The sequence below is a fragment of the Schistocerca serialis genome, chromosome 6 (genome assembly GCF_023864345.2).
Source record: "Schistocerca serialis cubense isolate TAMUIC-IGC-003099 chromosome 6, iqSchSeri2.2, whole genome shotgun sequence".
NCBI classification, from domain to species: Eukaryota; Metazoa; Arthropoda; class Insecta; order Orthoptera; family Acrididae; genus Schistocerca; species Schistocerca serialis.
The window spans coordinates 125254565-125281572 of NC_064643.1; the positions used below are offsets into that span (position 1 = coordinate 125254565).

A 27008-nucleotide genomic window follows, 5' to 3' on the forward strand; every position below is an offset into this window, starting at 1 on the left:
AAGTCAGGCGCGTAATGGGGCCCCTTAGGGGTATGGCAGCAAGAGAGGGGAAGAAAACCAATGTGCACTCCGTGTGCATACCGGGGGGAGTCATTCCAGATGTGGAAAGGGTCCTTCAGGATGCCATGAAAGGTACAAGGTGCACCCATCTGCAGGTGGTCGCTCATGTTGGCACCAATGATGTGTGTCGCTATGGATCGGAGGAAATCCTCTCTGGCTTCCGGCGGCTATCTGATTTGGTGAAGACTGCCAGTCTCGCTAGCGGGATGAAAGCAGAGCTCACCATCTGCAGCATCATCGACAGGACTGACTGTGGACCTTTGGTACAGAACCGAGTGGAGGGTCTGAATCAGAGGTTGAGACGGTTCTGCGACCGTGTGGGCTGCAGATTCCTCGACTTGCGCCATAGGGTGGTGGGGTTTCGGGTTCCGCTGGATAGGTCAGGAGTCCATTACACGCAACAAGCGGCTACACGGGTAGCAGGGGTTGTGTGGCGTGGGCTGGGCGGTATTTTAGGTTAGATGGCCTTGGGCAAGTACAGAAAGGGCAACAGCCTCAACGGGTGCCGGGCAAAGTCAGGACATGCGGGGACCAAGCAGCAATCGGTATTGTAATTGTAAACTGTCGAAGCTGCGTTGGTAAAGTACCGGAACTTCAAGCGCTGATAGAAAGCACCGAAGCGGAAATCGTTATAGGTACAGAAAGCTGGCTGAAGCCAGAGATAAATTCTGCCGAAATTTTTACAAAGGTACAGACGGTGTTTAGAAAGGATAGATTGCATCCAACCGGTGGTGGAGTGTTCGTCGCTGTTAGTAGAAGTTTATCCTGTAGTGAAGTAGAATTATTATGGGTGGAGGCTACACTCAACAACCGAGCTAGGTTAATAATTGGCTCCTTTTACCGACCTCCCGACTCAGCAGCATTAGTGGCAGAACAACTGACAGAAAATTTGGGATACATCTCACATAAATTTTCTCAGCATGTTATAGTCTTAGGTGGAGATTTCAATTTACCAGATATAGACTGGGACACTCAGATGTTTAGGACGGATGGTAGGGACAGAGCATCGAGTGACATTATACTGAGTGCACTATCCGAAAATTACCTCGAGCAATTAAACAGAGAACCGACTCGTGGAGATAACATCTTGGACCTACTGATAACAAACAGACCCGAACTTTTCGACTCTGTATGTGCAGAACAGGGAATCAGTGATCATAAGGCCGTTGCAGCATCCCTGAATATGGAAGTTAATAGGAATATAAAAAAAGGGAGGAAGGTTTATCTGTTTAGCAGATTTCAGACTACCTAACAGATCAAAACGAAAATTTCTGTTCCGACATTGACAATGTTGAGTGTTTATGGAAAAAGTTCAAGGCAATCGTAAAATGCGTTTTAGACAGGTACGTGCCGAGTAAAACTGTGAGGGACGGGAAAAACCCACCGTGGTACAACAACAAAGTTAGGAAACTACTGCGAAAGCAAAGAGAGCTTCACTCCAAGTTTAAACGCAGCCAAAACCTCTCAGACAAACAGAAGCTAAACGATGTCAAAGTTAGCATAAGGAGGGCTATGCGTGAAGCGTTCAGTAACTTCGAAGGTAAAATTCTATGTAACGACTTGACAGAAAATCCTAGGAAGTTCTGGTCTTACGTTAAATCAGTAAGTGGCTCGAAACAGCATATCCAGACACTCCGGGATGATGATGGCATTGAAACAGAGGATGACACGCGTAAAGCTGAAATACTAAACACCTTTTTCCAAAGCTGTTTCACAGAGGAAGACCGCACTGCAGTTCCTTCTCTAAATCCTCGCACAAACGAAAAAATGGCTGACATCGAAATAAGTGTCCAAAGAATAGAAAAGCAACTGGAATCACTCAACAGAGGAAAGTCCACTGGACCTGACGGGATACCAATTCGATTCTACACAAAGTACGCGAAAGAACTTGCCCCCCTTCTAACAGCCGTGTACCGCAAGTCTGTAGAGGAACGGAAGGTTCCAAATGATTGGAAAAGAGCACAGGTAATCCCAGTCTTCAAGAAGGGTCATCGAGCAGATCCGCAAAGCTATAGACCTATATCTCTGACGTCGATCTGTTGTAGAATTTTAGAACATGTTTTTTGCTCGAGTATCATGTCGTTTTTGGAAACCCAGAATCTACTATGTAGGAATCAACATGGATTCCGGAAACAGCGATCGTGTGAGACCCAACTCGCTATATTTGTTCATGAGACCCGGAAAATATTAGATACAGGCTCCCAGGTAGATGCTATTTTTCTTGACTTCCGGAAGGCGCTCGATACAGTTCCGCACTGTCGCCTGATAAACAAAGTAAGAGCCTACGGAATATCAGACCAGCTGTGTGGATGGATTGAAGAGTTTTTAGCAAACAGAACACAGCATGTTGGTCTCAATGGAGAGACGTCTACAGACGTTAAAGTAACCTCTGACGTGCCACAGGGGAGTGTTATCGGACCATTGCTTTTCACAATATATATAAATGACCTAGTAGATAGTGTCGGAAGTTCCATGCGGCTTTTCGCGGATGATGCTGTAGTATACAGAGAAGTTGCAGCATTAGAAAATTGTAGCGAAATGCGGGAAGATCTGCAGCGGATAGGCACTTGGTGCAGGGAGTGGCAACTGACCCTTAACATAGACAAATGCAATGTATTGCGAATACATAGAAAGAAGGATCCTTTATTGTATGATTATATGATAGCGGAGCAAACACTGGTGGCAGTTACTTCTGTAAAATATCTGGGAGTATGCGTGCGGAACGATTTGAAGTGGAATGATCATATAAAATTAATTGTTGATAAGATGGGTACCAGGTCGAGATTCATTGGGAGAGTCCTTAGAAAATGTAGTCCATCAACAAAGGAGGTGGTTTACAAAACACTCGTTCGACCTATACTTGAGTATTGCTCATCAGTGTGGGATCGTACCAGATCGGGTTGACGGAGGAGATAGAGAAGATCCAAAGAAGAGCGGCGCGTTTCGTCACAGGGTTATTTGGTACCCATAATAGCGTTACGGAGATGTTTAACAAACTCAAGTGGCAGACTCCGCAAGAGAGGCGCTCTGCATCGCGGTGTAGCTTGCTCGCCAGGTTTCGAGAGGATGCGTTTCTGGATGAGGTATGGAATATATTGCTTCCCCCTATTTATACTTCCCGAGGAGATCACGAATGTAAAATCAGAGATATTAGAGCGCGCACAGAGGCTTTCAGACAGTCGTTCTTCCCTCGAACCATACGCGACTGGAACAGGAAAGTTAGGTAATGACAGTGGCACGTAAAGTGCCCTCCGCCACACACCATTGGGTGGCTTGCGGAGTATAAATGTAGATGTAGATGTAGCGACGGTGAATATGATGTCAGTGGTGACTTGGTTAAGATAGCTTCTCAAACTGGTGGTACTAATGTGCATTTCGTGCAACTGTTTCAGCGTCATGATCGGCCTCACCTTAATTCGGCTGTTAGGCGCGTTAATGTGGGGCTGGGGAGGGCACTGACGGCAGAGGGCATGGATCACATCTCAGTGGTGCCAGTTGGGTCTATCAGTAGATGGGGTTTCACTAGGCATGGCCTGCACCTCAATAGGTATGGGTAGGGTAGGCTGGCTAAGCTTATAGGTGACAGTGTAGTGGGTGGTGGTGGTGGTAGTGGTGTCACTCATGGAAACATTCCTATAGTAGTTGGTGTTAGAGCTGCACCTTTTTTAGATTGAAGTCAGCTGGTAGGTATACCTGCTTAAAGGAAGTCCCTCTAACTAAGGGCTCACCGTCCAAGGATGTAATGTTTCCAAGTAGAGAAGGAATTTGCATATTTCATCAAAATATAAGAGGTATTAGAGATAGTTTGTGAACTGCTAATAGATGTTAACTCTGAAATTATTAGTATATCAGAGCACCACTTAAATAATTTGATAATTCAGAGGCTTCCTTTACCAGGCTACAGATTAGCTGGCTGTTTCTCAAGGAGTTCCTTGCGGTGTGGGGAGTGGCTCTGTACGTAAAAAACAGTATTTCATTTGAATCCATAGGCGTATCACGACACTGCACGGAACAGATATTTGAAAGTTGTGCAGCATTAGTTGAATTTAGTGAAACCAAACTACTAATTGCTGTTGTTTTTAGGTCCCCTAACTCCGACTTCAGAGCATTTTTGCTTAAGCTACAGAGGGTTCTTGATTCACTTTGTAGGAAGTATCAGAAAGTAGTTCTATGTGGTGACTTGAATATTAATTTTGTACATGATTGTGCAAGAAAAAGGATGTTGGTAGATCTCCTAAATTCATATGATCTGATGCAAACTGTGTTTTTTCCAACTAGGGTGCAGGGGAACAGTAGCACAGTCATAGACAATATTTTTATTCATTCTTCATTACTAGATAGGCATTCTGTTAGTAAAAGGGTGAATGGCCTTTCAGACCATGATGCACAAATTTTAACACTAAAAGGTTTTTGTACTCAAACCAATGTCGTATTTAAATACAAACTACGTGGGAAAGTTAATCCAACAGCAATAGAGAGTTTTTCAAAACTTGAGACAAGAGTGGCAAGATGTTTATAGTGCCAATAATATAGATGATAAATACGATGCTTTCCATAACACGTTTCTCATGCTCTTTGGGAGTTGCTTTCCATTAGAACATTCTAAACGGGGTACTTGCAGTAATGGACAGCCTGGTTGGCTGACTAGTGGGATAAGGATATCATGTAGAACAAAGCGGGAATTATATCAGAATGTTAGAAGTAGTCACAATAAAGATACAGTAGGCCATTACAGACAGTATTGTAAGGTGCTTAAAAATGTTATTAGCAAGGCAAAAAGTATGTGGTATGCAAATAGAATAGCTAATTCACGGGATAAAATTAAAGCCATATGGTCAGTTGTGAAGGAAGTGTCTGGTCAGCAGCACAAGGCTGACGATATTAAGTCAGTTTGCAGTAATAATATTTCTGTTACTGATAAATAAGATATATATGTACAGTATTTAACAACCATTTTCTGAGCATTGCTGGTGAATTAAATAAAAATTTAGTATCTACAGGAAATCATATAAACTTCTTAGCAAATGCCTTTCTGAGATTGACGTCTGAAATACTCCTCTGTGATACAGACAAGAGGGAGATAGAGACAATAATCAAATCACTGAAGACTAAGGACTCTCATGGTTATGATGGAGTGTCTAGTAGAAAATTAAAGTACTGTGCTGCACATGTTAGCCCTGTATTTAGCCATATTTGTAATTTTTTCTTTAGGAATGGTCAGTTTCTTGATTGATTAAAGTACTCAGTAGTAAAGCCGCTTTATAAAAAGGGAGTAAGGGATAATGTAGATAATTTTAGACCTATTTCTATGCCATCAGTGTTTGCAAAAGTTATCGAAAAGGCTGTGTATGCAAGGTTAATTGATCATTTTATATCACACGATTTGCTATCAAATGTACAGTTCGGCTTTAGAAGTAGTTTGACAACTGAAAATGCTATATTCTCTTTTCTCTGTGAGGTACTGGGTGGGCTAAACAAACAGTTTCGAACGCTTGGCGTATTTTTTGATTTAACAAAGGCATTTGACTGTGTTGATCACACAATATTGCTCCAGAAGTTGGACCATTACGGAGTAAGGGGAGTAGCTCACAGTTGGTTCACCTCTTACTTTAGCAACAGGCAGCAAAAGGTCATTATTCACAATGTTGATAATGGCTGTGATGTGGGATCTGAGTGGGGTACTGCCAAGTAGGGGGTGCTCCAGGGATCAGTGTTGGGGCCACTCCTGTTCCTTATTTATATAAATGATATGCCCTCTAGTATTATGGGTAACTCTAAAATATTTATGTTTGCTGATGACACTAGCTTGGTAGTAAAGGATGTTGTGTGCAACATTGACTCGGTTTCAAGTAGAGCAGTACATGACCTCAGTTCATGGCTTGTAGAAAATAAACTAACGTTAAATCACAGTAAGACTCAGTTTTTACAGTTTCTAACACACAATTCAACAAAACCTGACGTTTTAATCTCACAGAACGGGCATATGATTAGTGAAACTGAACAGTTCAAATTCCTAGGTGTTCAGATAGATAGTAAGCTGTCGTGGAAAGCCCACGTTCAGGATCTTGTTCAAAGACTTAATACTGCCATTTTCACTATTCTAACGGTATCGAAAGTTAGTGATACTTCGACATGTAAATTTGTCTACTTTGCTTATTTTCATTCATTTATGTCGTATGGTATTATGTTTTGGGGTAACTCTTCCCATACTAGAAGGATATTTTTGGCTCAGATACTGGCGGTTCGGGCAGTAAGTGGTGTGAGTTCACGAACCTCTTGTCGACCTCTGTTCACGAGTCTGGGTATTTTGACATTGGCTCTCAATATCTGTATTCCTTATTGTCCTTTCTTGTTACCAATACTAGTTTATTCCCAAGAATAAGCAGCTTTCACTCGGTTAATACTCGGCAGAATGCATTTGGATTGGACTTCCTTAACTCTTGTGCAGAAAGGTGTGCAGTATACTGCTGCATCCATTTTCAATAAGCTGCCACTCGAATTCAAAAATCTTAGCAGTAATCCACGCGCTTTCAAATCTAAACCGAAGAGTTTCCTCATGGGTCACTCCTCCTATACTGTCGAGGAGTTCCTTGAAAAATTAAGCTCACTCTTATTGTATTGCTGATAGTGTTTGCTTAAACATATCGACTGACTTTTTTCAGGTTCATGAACATTTATTTTTATCTGTTATTATTTTTATGTTGTAATTTCATGTACTGACACGTTCCATGACCTTGGAGATTTGCTCCTCAATTTGGTCCTACGGAACTTGACGTGTAATTAAATAAATATTTCCGCACGAGACTGTGGATGTCGTATCCCCTTTCGAGCTATCGACTTGTGTTACGACGACCACGAGCCATAGGTAAATAATGAGGTGTCCTGTTGCCGTACGTTAACGTCAGTTATATTGCAGTCTCCCTACTGTGCAATAAGAACCTGCCCCGCAGACTCCACAGTATAAAGTGCGGGGTAGGATACCTCTCGCAATGGGATGATAATTCCAAGCACATCTTCAATGCATTTTCGTCGAGGATATGAACAATTCGTAGAAGAAGGTGATAGATCTGTCCAATTTTCGAGGCCATTCAAAACTTTTTGCAACCACCACAAGAGATCTGAGACATCAGCTACGGATGGCGCAGATAAGAGATGTCAATATTGATGCTGTAAATTGAAGGTGGTAGCATATATATGGCCTGATACAGTAATTGTAGTTGTAGTTGCAGCGGTAGCAGGACAGATGGTTGCAGTAATCATTCTCCTAATAACGTTAACCGTTACTATTATTAATTAAGCTATTTGTATCATGCTCATATTACAGCTGTTTACGATATGTTATTTGCGTTAATTTTAATTTTCGTGTCGACTTGATCACTGTCTTAGAGGGTACAGTTCGATGATCTATTGCCTTGTCTCCCTACACTCGTACTGTTTTAACAATGATGAAAGCGCTCACACTTCATTATTTTATGAGTGTGACTAGTCCACTTATATTTTATGTAGCAGACTGGCCACACTGTCGGGCGCAGCATTATTTTACTGTCTCCAGATCGCATAGTGTCAGGTCAGTAAGCATGAGATTAATTTCCACCAAGTATGGGTCATTACTCTTTGCCCTGCTACGTCCAGATCCCTCCACTTTTCCGTTAGTGGGCCATGAGATCGTAGCGCTATTGGTATTCTTTCTCATGGCCTGAATTCGATTACTAGCCTCCCTCATCTTTGCAATGGTACCTATGAACCACGAGACATGCTCCTTGTTTTATCTGATATGGTATCGCCCATAAGATTAATTGTACGAAACTCATCATTTACTCTAATTACGTATCATCTAAAAATTCTCGCTATCATTTCAAGAAATCAACTTGAAAGCTATTAGAGAGAGAACATCTTGGTTTATTGTAAAACATTTTTCTGTGTTAGGCCAGAATTTCCATGTATGTCCCACTCACTGTTCGTAGAACATCAACGCGGTATTCGTGTTCTGTCCATAAACGGGTCATCATTGCAGCATCAACAGTTCTGATTGCTTCATTGCATCGCGCACGAAAGGTAGCAGTGTCATTTGACTGGCGTTGTATACTACACGCGACTCTGGACGTAATCTCACAAAACAAGTCTAATGGTATGACATAGGGAGAGCACGGGAGACATGCGATGGCACCATCACGACCCATACACATCTCAAGAAATGTGTCATTCAGCACACTCTGCACGTTCAAACTTCAATGTAGGTGTGCACCATCATGCTGGAAAATGATCGACAGTTGCAAGTCTTCGATCTGTGGTAGGAGGAACTTTTCGAACACGTCCAGGTAAACATTTTACGTTATGATTTCTTCTGCAAAGAAAAATGGACCTATTATCATATCGTACATCACGACACACCAAACATTAAGCCTCAGGCTGTCACGGATGTGGTCACATGTGTTCTGTGGGTTTTAGGAGCCGAATCACATGTCCAGAAATGTGGAACTTTGCTTCATCTGCATAAGGCACTTTTTCAGGTAGTCATTGTTAGCATTTATAGAGGCCACCGTGGAACACGCCAGTACATTCTAGGAAGGAGGACTGTTTGGCTACAGTGCTTGAGCCTTGAACTACTTGCACATTGTCCCGCTTATGTAACACTTTATGGACAGTTTGTCCTGCTTCCTGCAATTCGCGTAATGCACGAGAAATTGTCTTCTGGAGAGTTGCATAGGAATGCAGTCGCACTCTGTCAGCACGTGCTTGAGACACAAGGGAGCGTCCACTTCAAGGACTGCCTATTTCTTTAAAGCTTTTGAACGACCTCATTATGATTGCTTTTCCCGATTGTCCCCCACCATACAGGTGTCGATAATTCTGAAGCACCGTTATCATGTATTTACATTTTGTATACCAGATGACACATAACGCCTTCCCCCGATATGCCGCAGTTTTGATGCACTTCAAGTCAAATATGTCCGGCCCCGGTCGCTGAGTGGTCAGCGCGACAGAATGTCAATCCTAGGGGCTCGGGTTCGATTCCCGGCTGGGTCGGAGATTTTCTCCGCTCAGGGACTGGGTGTTGTGTTGTATTAGTCCACAAGCAGATAGATGCTATCTGATTGTAGTGTTAACCCACTACCAGAATGCTGACAGCTAGCTGTACCATTAGTCCACAAGCAGAGACCTGTGAGTTGCCTGTAGTAATGGTCCAGCAGCAAAGAGATGAGAGCTGGCTGTAGCGATAATATAGCACCTGAGAGCTGAGAGCTGGTTGTAGTTGTTTATCATCAGAGAGCTGATATTAGTGTTAATTCACCAGCAAAGAACTAAGAGCAAATTGTAGCGTTAGCCTACTAGCAAAGACCTGAGAGCTGGCTGTAGTGTTAATCCATTGTCAGGAAGCTTAGAGTTGGTTACAGTTGTCGTCCATCGTCAGAGAGCTGAAAGCTGACTTTAGTGTTAGTCCCCCAGCAAAGATCTAAGAACTGGCTGTAGTTTTACTCTGTCAGTAGAGTCCAAAGCTGGCTTTAGTTTCCATTCATTGTCAGAGAGCTGAGAGCTGTGTTTAGTGCTAGTTCACCAGCAAAAACCTGAGAGCTGGATTTAGTATTAGTCCACCAACAGAGAGCTTAGAGCTGCTTGTAGTTGACACCCATCATCAGAGAACTGGAAGCTGGTTTTAGTGCTAGATGTACCAGCCATGAACAGAGGGCTGGCTGCAGTGACAGTGCACCGGCAAAGAGCTGAGAGCTGGCTGTAGTGTTACCTGACCAGCTGAGAGCCAGTTTTAGTTGTCGTCCATCGTTACAGAGTTGTGGGCTGGCTTTTGTGTTAGTCCACCAGCAAAGAACTAAGAGATGTCTGTAGTGTTAGTCCTCTACCAAAGAGCCATTAGCTTGTTGAAGTCTTCCTCCATCATCAGAGAGATGAGTGATGACTTGAGTATTTGTCCGTCATCCGAGAGGCGGCTGCAGTGTTAGTCCACCAGCAGGGATCTTAAGAGTTGGCTATTGAGTTAGTCCACCAGGAGAGAGCTGACGACTGGCCATGGTTTTAAAGCATCAGCAGAGAGCTGAGATCTGGCCATAGTGTTGATCCACCAGCATTAGCCGAGGGCTGGCCGTCGCGGAGCGTGCAGCGTCCGGGCAGCGGCAACGGCAGCGGCAGCGGCAGAGCGTCGCTGTCCAGGGCAGGCCAGGGCTGGGGGCAATCAATAGCGGCAGGCTGAGGCTGGCGCGGGCAGCGGGCTGGCTGCGTCTGCATCTGCCGCGCTCCTCAGGAGCACGCCGGTTGCCCTGTACGCTACCTGTCTGTTACATGGCTGTGTAAAGCAGTGTCATGGTGGGGTTCCTTTTCTATTTGCAACTTGAACTTCCTTCGTTTTCCAACCTTTCTTACCTGTTCTCAAATTTGGAAGTTCTGCTCGTAATGCTGTATTTTTTTGTTCTGCATTCGAAACTAATAAAGATACCACCTTAAAAGCCACACATACAATGAGGTGACAAAAGTCATGCGATAGCGATATGTGCATATACAGGTGCCGGTAATATACCAAGGTGTGAAAGAGCAGTGCATTTGTGGAGCTGTCAAATGTTCTCCTGTGATTCATGTGAAAAACTTTGCGACCTGATTACGGTCGCACGACAGGAATTAACAGACTTTGAACACGGAATGACGGTCGGGGTATTCCGTTTCGGTAACCGTTAGGAAATTCAATGTTCCGATTTGTACAATGTCATTAGTGTGGCAGAAATATCAAATTTCAGTCACTATACCGCTCAACCCGGAAAACGCAGTGGTCGTCGGCCTTCACTTAACGACCGAGAGCAGCGGCGTTTGCATAGAGTTATCAGCTACTTAACATTACGTGAATTAACTGCAGAAATCAATGTGGAACGTACAACGAACGTATTACTTAGGATACTGCGGCGAAATTTGGCGTTAATGGGCTATGGCAGCAGACGATCGAAGCGAGTGCCTTTGCTAACAGCACGCCATAGCCTGCAGCGCCTCTCCTGGGCTCGTGACCATATCGGTTGGACCCTAGACTATTGGGAAACCATGGCCTGCTCCACTGAGTCCTGATTTCAGTTATGAGCCGATGGTAAGGTTCGACTGTGGCGCAGATACCACGATGCCATGGACCCAAGTTGTCAACAGACCACTGTGAAGCTGTTGATGGCTCCTTGGTGTGCACTTTTTTTTTTACGTGTAATGGACTGGGTCCTCAGGTCCAACTGAACCTATCGTTTACTGTAAACCGTTATGTTCGGCTACTTGAAGACAATTTGCAGCGTCGGCTGTTGTGGCCGAGCGGTTCTAGGTGCTTCAGTCCGGAACCGCGTTGCTGCTACGGTCGCAGGTTGGAATCCTGCCTCGGGCATGGATGTGTGTGATGCCCTTAGGTTAGTCAGGTTTAAGTAGTTCTAAGTCTAGTGGACTGATGACCTCAGATGTTAAGTCCCATAGTGCTCAGAGCCATTTGAACCATTTGAACAATTTGCAGCCATTCATGGATTTCATGTTCCCAAACAACGATGAAATTTTTATGGAGGACAATGCGCCATGTCCTCGGGCTACAATTGTTCACGATTGGTTTGAAGAACATTCTCGATAATTTGAGCCAATGATATGGCGACCCAGATCGCCCGACATGAATCTCATCGAACATTTCGTGCACAAAGTCCTGCACCGGCAACACTTTCGCAGTCATGGACGGCTGTAGAGGCAGCATGGCTCAGTATTTCTGCAGGGAACTTCCAACGACTTGTTAAGTCCAGGCCACGTTGAGTTGCTGCACTACGCTGGGTGAAAGGACATCCGACACGATATTAAGAGGTATCCCATGACTTTTGTCAACTCGGTGTATAATTCATGTGTATCTGGTGCTTTATTTCCAATGGCTGGCACTACTGAGTTAAATGTATCAGTGAGTGTTACGTGACTAAAGTGACACCCCTCGAAGAGAAAGCCCATGTTTATGCCGAGTTGTAACCGTTAGTTATTGTGCGAAGAGAGTTTCGTTCGGAACATAAAAAAGAACAAAATCATTTATCAAAAGTATAAAAACACGACATAGTTTCTGGATACCATTTTTTTTATCATCAGTCTACTGACTGGTTTGATGCGGCCCGCCACGAATTCCTTTCCTGTACTAACCTCTTCATCTCAGAGTAGAACTTGCAACCTACGTCCTCAATTATTTGCTTGACGTATTCCAATCTCTGTCTTCCTCTACAGTTTTTGCCCTCTGCAGCTCCCTCTAGTACCATGGAAGTCATTCCCTCATGTCTTAGCAGATGCCCTATCATCCTGTCCCTTCTCCTTATCAGTGTTTTCCACATATTCCTTTCCTCTCCGATTCTGCGTAGCACCTCCTCATTCCTTACCTTATATTCCTTACCTTATCAGTCCACCTAATTTTCAACATTCGTCTATAGCACCACATCTGAAATGCTACGATTCTCTTCTGTTCCGGTTTTCCCACAGTCCATGTTTCACTACCATACAATGCTGTACTCCAGACGTACATCCTCAGAAATTTCTTCCTCAAATTAAGGCCGGTATTTGAGTCTGCTTTTGATGTCCTCCTTGCTCCGTCCTTCATTGGTTATTTTACTGCCTAGGTAGCAGAATTCCTTAACTTCATTGACTTCGTGACCAACAATCCTGATGTTAAGTTTCTCGCTGTTCTCATTTCTACTACTTCTCATTACCTTCGTCTTTCTCCGATTTACTCTCAAACCATACTGTGTACTCATTAGACTGTTCATTCCGTTCAGCAGATCATTTAATTCTTCTTCACTTTCACTCAGGATAGCAATATCATCAGCGAATCGTATCATTGATATCCTTTCACCTTGTATTTTAATTCCACTCCTGAACCTTTCTTTTATTTCCATCATTGCTTCCTCGATGGACAGATTGAAGAGTAGGGGCGAAAGGCTACAGCCCTGTCTTACACCCTTCTTAATACGAGCACTTCGTTCTTGATCGTCCACTCTTATTATTCCCTCTTGGTTGTCGTACATATTGTATATGACCCGTCTCTCCCTATAGCTTACCCCTACTTTTTTCAGAATCTCGAACAGCTTGCACCATTTTATACTGTCGAACGCTTTTTCCAGGTCGACAGATCCTATGAAAGTGTCTTGATTTTTCTTTAGCCTTGCTTCCATTATTAGCCGTAACGTCAGAATTGCCTCTCTCGTCCCTTTACTTTTCCTAAAGCCAAACTGATCGTCACCTAGCGCATTCTCAATTTTCTTTTCCATTCTTCTGTATATTATTCTTGTAAGCAGCTTCGATGCATGAGCTGTTAAGCTGATTGTGCGATAATTCTCGTTCTTGTCAGCTCTTGCCGTCTGCGGAATTGTGTGGATGATGCTTTTCCGAAAGTCAGATGGTATATCGCCAGACTCATATATTCCACACACCAACGTGAATAGTCGTTTTGTTGCCACTTCCCCCAATGATTTTAGAAATTCTGATGGAATGTTATCAATCCCCTCTGCCTCATTTGACCGTAAGTCCTCCTAAGCTCTTTTAAATTCCAATTCTAATACTGGATCCCCTATCTCTTCTAAATCGACTCCTGTTTCTTCTTCTATCACATCAGACAAATCTTCACCCTCATAGAGGCTTTCAATGTATTCTTTCCACCTATCTGCTCTCTCCTCTGCATTTAACAGTGGAATTCCCGTTGCACTCTTAATGTTACCACCGTTGCTTTTAATGTCACCAAAGGTTGTTTTGACTTTCCTGTATGCTGAGTCTGTCCTTCCGACAATAATATCTTTTTCGATGTCTTCACATTTTTCCTGCAGCCATTTCGTCTTAGCTTCCCTGCACTTCCTATTTATTTCATTCCTCAGCGACTTGTATTTCTGTATTCCTGATTTTCCCGAAACATGTTTGTACTTCCTCCTTTCATCAATCAACTGAAGTATTTCTTCTGTTACCCATGGTTTCATCGCAGCTACCTTCTTTGTACCTATGTTTTCCTTCCCAACTTCTGTGATGGCCCTTTTTAGAGATGTCCATTCCTCTTCAACTGTACTGCCGACAGCGCTATTCCTTATTGCTGTATCTATAGCGTTAGAGAACTTCAAACGTATCTCGTCATTCCTTAGTACATCCGTATCCCACTTCTTTGCATATTGAGTCTTCCTGACTAATGTCTTTAACTTCAGCCTACTCTTCATCACTACTATATTGTGATCTGAGTCTATATCTGCTCCTGGGTACGCCTTACAATCCAGTATCTGATTTCGGAATCTCTGTCTGACCATGATGTAATCTAATTGAAATCTTCCCGTATCTCCCGGCCTTTTCCAAGTATACCTCCTCCTCTTGTGATTCTTGAACAGGGTATTCGCTATTACTAGCTGAAACTTGTTACAGAACTCAATTAGTCTTTCTCCTCTTTCATTCCTTGTCCCAAGCCCATATTCTCCTGTAACCTTTTCTTCTACTCCTTCCCCTACAACTGCATTCCAGTCGCCTATGACTATTAGATTTTCGTCCCCCTTTACATACTGCATTACCCTTTCAATATCCTCATACACTTTCTCTATCTGTTCATCTTCAGCTTGCGACGTCGGCATGTATACCTGAACTATCGTTGTCGGTGTTGGTCTGCTGTCGATTCTGATTAGAACAACCCGGTCACTGAACTGTTCACAGTAACACACCCTCTGCCCTACCTTCCTATTCATAGCGAATCCTACACCTGTTATACCATTTTCTGCTGCTGTTGATATTGCCCGATACTCATCTGACCAGAAATCCTTGTCTTCCTTCCACTTCACTTCACTGACACCTACTATATCTAGATTGAGCCTTTGCATTTCCCTTTTCAGATTTTCTAGTTTCCCTACCACGTTCAAGCTTCTGACATTCCACGCCCCGACTCGTAGAACGTTATCCTTTCGTTGATTATTCAATGTTTTTCTCATGGTAACATTCCCCCCTCTTGGCAGTCCTCTCCCGGAGATCCGAATGGGGGACTATTCCGGAATCTTTTGCCAATGGAGAGGTCATCATGACACTTCTTCAATTACAGGCCACATGTCCTGTGAATACACGTTACGTGTCTTTAATGCAGTGGTTTCCATTGCCTTCTGCATCCTCATGTCGTTGATCATTGCTGATTCTTCCGCCTTTAGGAGCAATTTCCCACCCCTAGGACAAGAGAGTGCCCTGAACCTCTATCCGCTCCTCCGTCCTCTTTGACGAGGCCGTTGGCAGAATGAGGCTGACTTCTTATGCCGGAAGTCTTCGGCCGCCAATGCTGATTATTCATCAAAATTTAGGCAGTGGCGGGGATCGAACCCGGGACCGAAGACGTTTTGATTATGAATCAAAGACGCTACCCCTAGACCACGGGTACTAAACTCTGGATGCCATAAACTTAAGTAAATATACATGGAGGAGAATACCATTTTTCTAATGAACAAGTAGGGCCCGTGGGCGAAACGTTCCTATGCAGGCAAAGGGAGTAAATTATACACACTGTATAGAAATGAAAGAGGAAGCCGCCTGGTAGAGTTTTGCACAGAGCATAACTTAATCATAGCTAACACTTGGTTCAAGAATCATGAAAGAAGGTTGTATACATGGAAGAATCCTGGAGATACTAGAAGGTATCAGATAGATTATATAATGGTAAGACAGAGATTTAGGAACCAAGTTTTAAATTGTAAGACATTTCCAGGGTCAGATGTGTGACTCTGACCACAATTTATTGGTTATGAACTGTAGATTAAAACTGAAGAAAATGCAAAAAGGTGGGAATTTAAGGAGATGGGACCTGGATAAACTGAAAGAACCAGAAGTTGTACAGAGGTTCAGGGAGAGCATAAGGGAATAATTGACAGGAATGGGGGAAAGATGTACTGTAGAAGAAGAATGGGTAGCTTCGAGGGATGAAGTTGTGAGGGCAGCAGAGGATCAAGTAGGTAAAAAGACGAGGGCTAGTAGAACTCCTTGGGTAACAGAAGAAATATTGAACTTAATTGACGAAAGGAGAAAATATAAAAATGCAGTAAATGAAGCAGGCAAAAAGGAATACCAACATCTCAAAAATGAGATCGACAGGAAGTGCAAAATGGCTAAGCAGGGATGGCTAGAGGACAAATGTAAGGATGTAGAGGCTTACCTCACTAGGGGTAAGATAGATACTGCCTACAGGAAAATTAAAGAGACCTTTGGAGAAAAGAGAACCACTTGTATGAATATCAAGAGCTCAGGTGGAAACCCAGTTCTAAGCAAAGAAGGGAAAGCAGAAAGGTGGAAGGAGTATATAGAGGGTCTATACAAGGGTGATGTACTTGAGGACATGGTTACGGAAATGGAAGAGGATGTAGATGAAGATGAAATGGGAGATACTATACCGCGTGAAGAGTTTGACAGAGTACTGAAAGACCTGAGTCGAAACAAAGCCCCGAGAGTAGACAACATTCCATTAGAACTACTGACGGCCTTGGGAGAGCCAGTCCTGAGAAACCTCTACCATCTGGTGAGCAAGATGCATGAGACAGGCGAAATACCGTCAGACTTCAAGAAGAATATAATAATTCCAATCCCAAAGAAGCAGGTGTTGACAGATGTGAAAATTACCGAACTATCAGTTTAATAAGTCTCAGCTGCAGAACACTAACGCGAATTCTTTACAGACGAATGGAAAAACTGATACAAGCCGTCCTCGGGGAAGATCAGTTTGGATTTTGTAGAAATGTTGGAACACGTGAGTCAATACTGACCTTACGACTTATCTTAGAAGAAAGATTAAGGAAAGGCAAACCTACGTTTCTAGCATTTGTAGACTTAGAGAAAGCTTTTGACAATGTTGACTGGAATTCTCTCTTTCAAATTCTATAGGTGGCAGTGGTAAAATACAGGGAGCGAAAGGCTATTTACAATTTGTACAGAAACCAGATGGCAGTTATAAGAATCGAGGGGCATGAAAAGGAAGCAGTGGTTGGGAAGGAAGTGAGACAGGGTTGTAGCCTCTACCCGATGTTATTCAATCTGTATATTGAGCAAGCAGTAAAGGAAATAAAAGAAAAATTCGGAGTAGGTATTAAAATCCATGGAGAAGAAATAAAAACTTTGAGGTTCGCCGATGACATTGTAATTCTGTCAGAGACAGCAAAGGACTTGGAAGAGCAGTTGAACGGAATGGACAGTGTCTTGAAAGGAGGATATAAGATGAACATCAACAAAAGCAAAACGAGGATAATGAAATGTAGTCGAATTAAGTCGGGTGATGCTGAGAGTATTAGATTAGGAAATAAGGCACATAATGTAGTAAAGGAGTTTTGCTATGTGGGGAGCAAAATAACTGATGATGGTCAAAGTAGAGAAGATATAAAATGTAGACTGGCAATGGAAAGGAAAGCGTTTCTGAAGAAGAGAAATTTGTTAACATCGAGTATAGATTTAAGTGTCAGGAAGTCGTTTCTGAAAGTATTTGTATGGAGTGCAGCCATGTATGGAAGCGAAACATGGACGATAAATAGTTTGGACAAGAAGAGAATAGAAGCTTTCGAAATGTGGTGCTACAGAAGAATGCGGAAGATTAAATGGGTAGATCACATAACTAATGATGAAGTACTGAATAGAATTGGGGAGAAGAGGAGTATGAGGCACAACATAAGAAAAAGAAGGGACTGGTTAGTAGGACATGTTCTGAGGCATCAAGGGGTCACAAATTTAGCATTGGAGGGCAGCGTGGAGGGTAAAAATCGTAGAGGGAGACCAAGAGATGAATACACTAAGCAGATTCAGAAGGATGTGGGTTGCAGTAAGTACTGGGAGATGAAGCTTGCACAGGATAGGGTAGCATGGAGAGTCTCAAGACTGAAGACCACAACAACATAGTAATTTCAGATTTTGAAATACGATAAATGTGACTCAAAACGTTTTATGCATTCTACATGCATATATTTCGGCATACTGTCAAGAAACAACCACAGCAACTTTGCAAGCGATGTGCCGAACGGAATTTGTCCAGACTACAGAAACAAATACATCCATACACCGACAGCCATCTTATGGTGTGTGTCGAGAGGTATTGTGTGTATCGTTGTCACTTCCCTCCTTACCTATTTCAGTCGCGAATGGTGTGGAGATAAACGGTTGTTAGTAGGCCTCCGTGTGAGTCCTGATTTTTCTAGTTTTATCTTCATGATCTTTTGGCAAGATATACGTAGGAGGACGCATAATATTGATGAGACTTGCAGGAACATAACCTCTCTCAATGTCAGCAATAAATCACATCGTGATTCACAACGTCTATCTTTTAGAGTCAGTCACTAGGTTGTTTTTTCAGTTTCAACATTTTATTGACAGGGAGCCAGGAACTTTCTTAATATTTCACGAAGCGTTTATTAACGAATCTGTCGACAGTTGCAGTACACATGTTTGGCGACTAGTTTCGAACCAACTGGTTCATTTTCAAGACTGGCGTACTGAGGCTGCACTGGAAGTGCCTTATCTTAATAATAAGCAACAAAAAGGCAATAAATGCTTTAGAAATTTCAGCAGAATGACTGAACGTCTGTCACAGTCCACGTGTTCCTCATAATGAGTCAAAATCAAACTTCGATTTTGACTCGCGCAGGGGCTCATGTGGATTGTGGCAGCCATTCTGCGACGATTTTGTGAAGCATTATTGCCATTTTGACATTTATTACTAAGACCAGGCGCTTTCAGTGCAACCTTAGCAAGCCAGGCTTGAAAATGAATCAGTTGGTTCGAAACTAGTCATCAAACACATGTGGTGCAATTGTAAATAATAAACACTTCATGAAATTAGTCACTAGATAAGGTGAGCATCTCCGTGACGCTTTCACGTTTTCTAAATGGCGAAACGCGATGCACTTCTTTGGGTCTTCTCAATTTCTCCTGTCGGTCTTATCTGGTGAAGGTCTCAGGTCAAGAGCAATACTCAAGCATCGGTCGGACGAAGGTTTTGTCAGCTACCTGCTTCATGAGTGAACTTATCTTCCTGAGTATGGTTCCAGTGAATCTCAGTGTGGCATTTGCGCTTTCTGCTACTAGCGTCATGTGGTCGTTCCCTTGAAATAGCTTCGTACGCACACTACCGGATATATAATGAAGGTGACACCTTCTAACAACTGTTTGGGAATCGTGTAATCATATAACAACGGGTGTTTCCGTCTATTTATATGCAATACAGTGCATTTGGTTATTTTGAGGGTCAACTGCGAATCGCTGCACCAAGCGTCTATCCTCTGCAAGTGTTGCTGCATTTCGCTATAATTTTCTAGGGTTGCGACTTCTGTGTATGTAACAGCGTCATCGAGCCTCCGGTAAGCCTCTAGGTAATTTACACACAGGATGAACACTAATAAAACCGATAAACTGCAGGGATGGATTTCTGACTGGAAATGGAGAAACAAAGATCCTATGAACATGTGTCGGGAAATACATCGTTGCCACAGTAGAGGGCGCTGACGAATGAAAGTTCCTCTGACTACGCGCCGTGTGCTTCTTGTGTGTTACTACCTGTATGATTGACGCAGTGTACCGTAAGCATGGTCCGGTATTCATATCGGGTATAAGCCGGGATGGTGCTGTTGTGCGGCCAAGCAGATGGAATCGGTCGGGAGGCACAACCCCGTCCTCCAAATCTGGTGTACGCACAGTCCGCCGCGCCCCTGCACCTCCGTCTGTGTGAATGGACCGATGACTACACAAACACCCAAAAAAGACCTGAAATGTTGTGTGATATGATAGGTATCTGAAACGGTACTTGTTTCGGTATAGCCGCGCTGGAATTGGAAATTTGTGGTAAGGTTCTATGGGACCAAACTGCTGAGGTCATCGGTCCCTAGGCTTACACACTAATTAATCTAACTTCAAGTAACTTGCGCTAAAGACAACAGTCTCTCTCTCTCTCTCTCTCTCTCTCTCTCTCTCTCTCTCTCTCACACACACACACACACACACACACACACACACACACACACACACATGCCCGAGGGAGGACGCGAACCTACGATGGTGGAGCCGCGCGAATCGTGACAAGCAGCCCTAGACCACGCGGCGTATAACCGTGCTGCCTCTCGACCGTTTCCTTCTGCTTGGCGGTACACAAGCACCATCTCTGCTTCTTCTTGACATGAATACCGGACCATTCTGTTGCTTACAGTATGCTGCGTCAATCACACAGCATGCAACGCAACCTCTTTTCCCCATTTTCAGTCAGGAACCCGTACCTGCAGTTTGCCGCTTTTATTAATTTTCACCCAGTGTGTCTATAACAGTAAAGCTCTTATAATACGCACAGTACTTTTACGTCATGATATAAGAGCATAAGACAAATACTAAAATTGTACAACACACTGACATCGGCGATAAAAGCTTGCAAGTGTATGCGATTGTTCGTCGATGCTTGAAGAAAACGGAAATGACATGCACATTTTTCCATTCATCTGGAATATGTCATTCCTTTGGCGACCTACAATAGACTGGTGTTAGAAGAGGAGAAAATTCTTTCGTACACCCTATGTAGATTCGTGTTGTTAATTTATCAGGGCCAGTGGTCTTTCCTATGTTAATTGATTTTGATTGATTTTCTACCCCCCCCCCCCCCCCCCCCCCAGTAACTTAGATATCTATGTTCGATGTCAACGTGCAATGGCAGTTGGCACCCCTAGCAATGGAGTGTATATAAAAGGGTCGGAGGAACGCGGAAAACAGTCCTAATGCGGAAACGGAGCGATTTATGTGACGTCTGAAAGGCCCTGATCATTGGCTTTCGGGCCAAGGGTGGAAGCATTCCCGAAATGTCTAAGTTTGTAAACCGTTCGCGTTCCGCCGTGGTTAAATTAGACCATGCTTCGCAAAACGGAGCTATCCAAAACCGGCGCCTAGGCAACTGTGGTTCACCATGGACCATAGATGACAGGGGAGAAGGACGGCCGCAGAGATGTGTACGAGCGAATAGAGCAACTGACCGTCCAGGCGAACCAAGGGACTCCAATAGTATCTCCTTTAACGACAGTTCAGCGAACGTTGTCGCGTATGGGCCTCCACAGCGGGAGCATGATTCGTGCACCCTTGCTGACTGATCAGTACCGGATCTGGACGTCCACTGAGTGACGCCAAGTGCAAGTCTTATTTCATTCGACGCCACGTTGGGTGACTTGCGCGCCTGTGATGACCATAAAATGATGATGAGGATAACACAACGCCCAGTCCCCGAGCGGAGAAAAATCTCCAACCCGGCCGAGAATCGAACCCGGGTCTGCTTGCATGGGAGGCGACCACGTTACTACCCAGCTAAGCAGGCGGACCTAGTCGATAGAAATCCATTCCTTCTCGCGGAACCATTCGTGAACCGCCGTGTGAACGTCCTCATGGCAGAGAAATTAGCGATCGCTGCGAATCGGATCCTCAATTGCCCATACATTGCATCTGTGATCGATGCCGATGGGCTTCCTTCCCCATCAGCATCATCCACCATCCACGTCTGTGGGGCACTGGTCAAATTGTCGGCATCATTTCTTTTCGGCTGGACGCGACACTTCATTGGATCCATATCACGCCAGAATTTCACTGTGAATCTGTGTGCAGTTTAGAAGTATTTCCCACAAGTATAGCACTGTCTCACGTAGATCAGTTTTGGAGTACGTTTCCAGTTGCCGCGCCATTTAAATCGCATACTGTGATGCGTCAGTTAACCATAACGCAGCAGAACCATGTCTGCAGGAAACCCAGAATATTTACTCTCTTCCAACAATGCGTCATTCATGGTGCATAATGGTCCGTCCTTACGTAAAGCCACTACGCTTCTTTCCATGGCGGTTTTGTCAAGTAGACGATTAACATCAGATGCATCAATGATGAAGCACATCATCTTGCGCGAGTTGTACGAGGGTAAGTCAATTATTATCCGCAATTTAGTTATATTTTTGTTTATTTTGGTTGTACTGTCGTTTTACGTTGATGAAGCATGCTTTGTTTATTTGTTGTTATATCTTTGCAATTTTCAAACTGCTAGGTTAGTCTCGTTATCGCTGCCGTGCTATTGATCATGGCTGCTCCGCTTTCTATTTGCACGAAATGCACCAAAGAAGAGCAACGTTCAGTGATCCTTTTTTTTTTTGTGGCCGGAAGGCGTATCAGGGGCCGAAACTCATCGAAGACTTTCGGTACAGCACGGGATTGAAAAGTTCCGAAATGGTCGCTCAAGTGTTACGCACGATGAAGGAGCCGGTCGACCGTTTATCGCCACATATGAAGAAACCATTGAGCATTCACGTGAAATTATTCTCTTAGACAGACGATTAACTATTGACGAAGTGGCACATCGTCTGCAAATTAGCCACGGTTCTGCCTACGAAATCACCCACAACAGATTTGAGTTTCATAAAGTTTGAGCAAGTTGGGTCCCAAAACAACTCACACAGTTCCATAAACAAACGCGCTTGGACACCTGCAAAAAAACCTTTAGATCGCTATGGTAACGAAGGGGGACAACTTCTTAGACAGGATCATTACTGGTGACGAAACATGGATCGATCATTACGAGTCGGAGAGGAAACGGATGAGTATGGAATGGAAACATCTAAATTCGCCGCGCAAGAAAAAGTTCAAGTCTGCTGGAAAACTGATGCTTACGGTTTTTTGGGACACACAAGATCCTGTAGTGGAACATTATGGGGAAAGGGGGACAATAATAAACAGTGTACGTTACAGTGAGATGCTTACTGCCAGGCTAAAGCCTACAATTCGAAGCAAACGTCGAGGATTGCTGTCCAAAGGAATTGTGTTGTTGCATGACAATTCCCGTCCGGACACTGCTGCCTACACTGCTGAAACGCTCCAGAAACTCAAATGTGAAGTACTGGATCAACTTTCATATAGTACCGATCTTGCCCCTTGTGACTATCACTTGTTTGGTCGACTGAAACAGGCATTAAGGGGCCGTCGATTTGCCCCGGACGAAGCAGTGAAAGAAGCGGTGCATTCCTGGCTCGCAGCTCAACCGAGAACTTTCTTTTATGAGGGCATCAGGAAGTTTGTACAACGATGGACCAAGTGCGTTGAAGCGCAAGGAGACGATATCGAAAAATGATGTTCTTGTAAGTTTCCTATTTGATTACAGTAAAATTTTATAACTACTTTCGGATAATAATTGACTTACCCTCGTAGAAAAAGGTAGGTGCGCACAACGCATGTGAATTCGAGGACCTCTACAACTCTGTGGTGGCGCGCCGTAGTTTGCATGCAAGTGTAAGCAATTTGAACTCTATATACACTACTGGCCATTAAAATTGCTACACCAAGAAGAAATGCACATGATAAACGGGTATTCATTCGACAAATATACTATACTAGAACTGACATGTGATTACATTTTCAAGCAATTTGGGTGCATAGATCCTGAGAAATCAGTACCCAGAACAACCACCTCTGGCCGTAATTATGGCCTTGATACGCCTGGGCATTGAGTCAAACAGAGCTTGGATGGCATGTACAGGTACAGCTCCCCATGCAGCTTCAACTCGATACCACAGTTCATCAAGAATAGTGACTGGCGAATTGTGACGAGCCAGTTGCTCGGCCACCATTGACCAGACGTTTTCAATTGGTGAGAGATCTGGAGAATGTGCTGCCCAGGGCAGCAGTTGAACATTTTCTGTATCAAGAACGGCCCGTACAGGACCTGCAACATGCGGTCGTGCATTATCCTGCTGAAATGTAGGGTTTTGCAGGGATCGGATGAAGGGTAGAGCCACGGGTCGTAACACATCTGAAATGTAATGTGCACTGTTCAAAGTGCCGTCAATGCTAACAAGAGGTGCCCGAGACGTGTAACCAATGGCACCCCATGCCATCACGCCGAGTGATACGCCAGTATGGCGATGACGAATACACGCTTCCAATGTGCGTTCACCGCGATGTCGCCAAACACGGTTTTGAATGGTTCAAATGGCTCTGAGGTCATCAGTCCCCTAGAACTTAGTACTACTTAAACCTAACTAACCTAAGGACATCACACACATCCATGCCCGAGGCAGGATTCGAACCTGCGACCGTAGCGGTCGCGCGGTTCCAGACTGTAGTGCCTAGAACCACGCCAAACACGGATGTGGCCATCGTGATGCTGTAAACAGAACCTGGATTCATCCGAAAAAATGACGTTTTGCCATTCGTGCACCCAGGTTCGTCGTTGAGTACACCATCGTAGTTGCTCCTGTCTGTGATGCAGCGTCAAGGGTAACCGCAGCCATGGTCTCCGAGCTGATAGTCCATGCTGCTGCAAACGTCGTCGAACTGTTCGTGCAGATGGTTGTTGTCTTGCAAACGCCCTCATGTGTGGACTCAGGGATCTGGACGTGGGTGCACAATCCGTTACAGCCATGCGGATAAGATGCCTGTCATCTCGACTGCTAGTGATACGAGGCCGTTGGGATCCAGCACGGGGTTCCGTATTACCCTCCTGAACCCACCAATTCCATATTCTGCTAACAGTCAATGGATCTCGACCAACGCGAGCAGCAGTGTCGCGATACGATAAACCGCAATCGCGATAGGCTACAATTCGAAATTTATCAAAGTCTGAAACGTGATGGTACGCATTTCTCCTCCTTACACGAGGCATCACAACAACGTTTCACCAGGCAACGCCGGTCAACTGCTGTTTGTGTATGAGAAATCGGTTGGAAACTTTCCTCATGTCAGCACGTTGTAGGTGTCGCCACCGGCACCAACCTTGTGTGAATGCTCTGGAAAGCTAATCAATTGCATATAACAGCATCTTCTTCCTGTCGGTTAAATTTCGCTTCTGTACCACGTCGTCTTCGTGGTGTAGCAATTTTAATGGCCAGTAGTGTATGAAATGTTGCCGCACACTCATAAAATACAGGACGTGAAGAGCTGTCAGTAGTTGCTTCAAATGACTTCTTACCCGCGACGTAACTTCGAAAATAAGCATCTCTGGACCCATTTCGAAATAAAATTTTATTTTTGTTTTTACGCGAGGACTCGTGCAAGTGTTGCCAAGTATTGTCAGTACACTCTGTATAGCGCGCATCTATTTTTATTGATACTTGAGCTTTCATATGGGTAGCATCGTAGGACCAATATTGTTTTTGTTACCTCAGTGACTTTCTAGACAAGAGAAAATTTTCTGTTTGATGGTGATATTTGATGGTGATAATCACAGATGAAGTACCAGAATTCCAGGTAGAAAAAAATAATGAAATTTTCTGTGATGTCTGCAGCTGTTCACCATGCAGTATACTAAATTTGACGATAGAAACAACAAACAGCACTAAATTATTTTTGGAGAGAGAAAATATTTGTGTATATTAAATCTAAGTGATAATTCCGTAGAATGTACAAGAAAGACAAAAGTTTTTAGAGGTGAATATTTGATGATACCGGAAGTAGAATGAACAAACAAAGACCGGCCGGTGTGGCCGTGCGGTTAAAGGCGCTTCAGTCTGGAACCGCGTGACTGCTACGGTCGCAGGTTTCGAATCCTGCCTCGGGCATGGATGTGTGTGATGTCCTTAGGTTAGTTAGGTTTAATTAGTTCTAAGTTCTAGGCGACTTATGACTTCAGAAGTTAAGTCGCATAGTGCTCAGAGCCATTTGAACCATTTGAACAAACGAAGATATCAGGAAAGTAAGTGTCATCATCATGCCATGTCTTGTCACCAGTTTGTTACCAACAATACCTTGTAACTACGTACTATTTCTATAAGTACTTTTTATTAGTTATGGATTCAATTTTTGGGGATGCCGTACTCAGAACCTCGAATTTTTGCGACCCCGTATTCCGTATCTTCACCGAGTTGGCATGTTAATTTATGAATTTAGCAAAGTTAGTGATAGAGGGTAGCCGGTTGCTCTTCCTGTCGCCACCCCTTCCTTTCCTCTCACTCCCCTCTCCCGCCCTTCCGAACTCGCGGACGGAGTTGGCGTACCCAATTGTGTGCTTGTAGTGTTATCCCATGTGACAGTCTGCGAACGTTTTGTACATGTTTGTGAATCGTGTAACTGTGCACATTCCAAGATTATTTACAGAACATAGAGTAAAGATGTGTAAAAATTGTATAAATTAATAATAAACTCCTTCGTAATTTTTCAGTAGCTAGTCAAAATTCAGTGCATGTTACTGTAAACTCATATGCCCAAGAGCTGTGATGGATAATGTAGTAACGTCTTACCATTTTCTTCAGCTCAGTATCTCGTTTACCTAAAGAAGGATGTTGACTCAGTGAGTCAGTGTGTGTGTGTGTGTGTGTGTGTGTGTGTGTGTGTGTGTGTGTGGGTGGGTGGGTGGGTGGGTATTCGCACGCGCCGTGACCGGTGAAACAATGTCAAATAAATAGTGTACCTGCAGTTTTTGAGATTACTGAATAACTTGGTTATGAACATGTGTGTGCAAAAAAATTTAATACTAAAAAAGTAAAAATTACATGACATATAAATCCTTTGTCACTTAAGCGAGTTTGTAATAATGTTGGCTGTACTTATGAATGACCTTACTGTTTTAACTGTGTATCTCTTGGTAGCAAGATCACATGGCAAGTGTCACTGCGTGAATGTTCTAGGTGCAGACGTTGCTGACTGACGACCACAAAGCGGAAATCGAGGCAGTAGCAGGCCTGTCGCGCGAGTACCTGGTTCGTGGGTACTTGCCCAACAAGATCCGGTGTCGCGATATCGTCTGATTTCGTGTTTTTTGCGAACGTGTTGAGTGTTCAGGTAACATCAGTCTTACGGCATTCAGCGTACAATGTGCTCTATACTGTTCAACTGATCGTTTTGTAATTACTGAAGTCACATTAATAAAATTGTTACCTATTTAAATATTTGCAATCTGGTCTTTTTTTTTTGTACGTGAATGTAAACAAATCACTTCTAATTCGGAACTTATTTCCTGAACGTATTATCAGTTTTCCATCTCACCATGCATTTTGTCG

General features: G+C 43.7%; 1 protein-coding gene across 1 annotated transcript in view; it reads left to right on the forward strand.

Annotated features, from left to right (window-relative positions):
• Positions 1–26756, forward strand: part of LOC126484682 (meiotic recombination protein SPO11) — a 255803-nt gene extending 229047 nt beyond the window's left edge. Inside the window, exon 9 of the mRNA XM_050108276.1 lies at positions 26637–26756. Within this exon, the coding sequence (XP_049964233.1) occupies positions 26637–26756 (120 nt within the window). The remainder of the gene's footprint in view (positions 1–26636) is intronic.
• Positions 26757–27008: the final 252 nt, after the last annotated feature.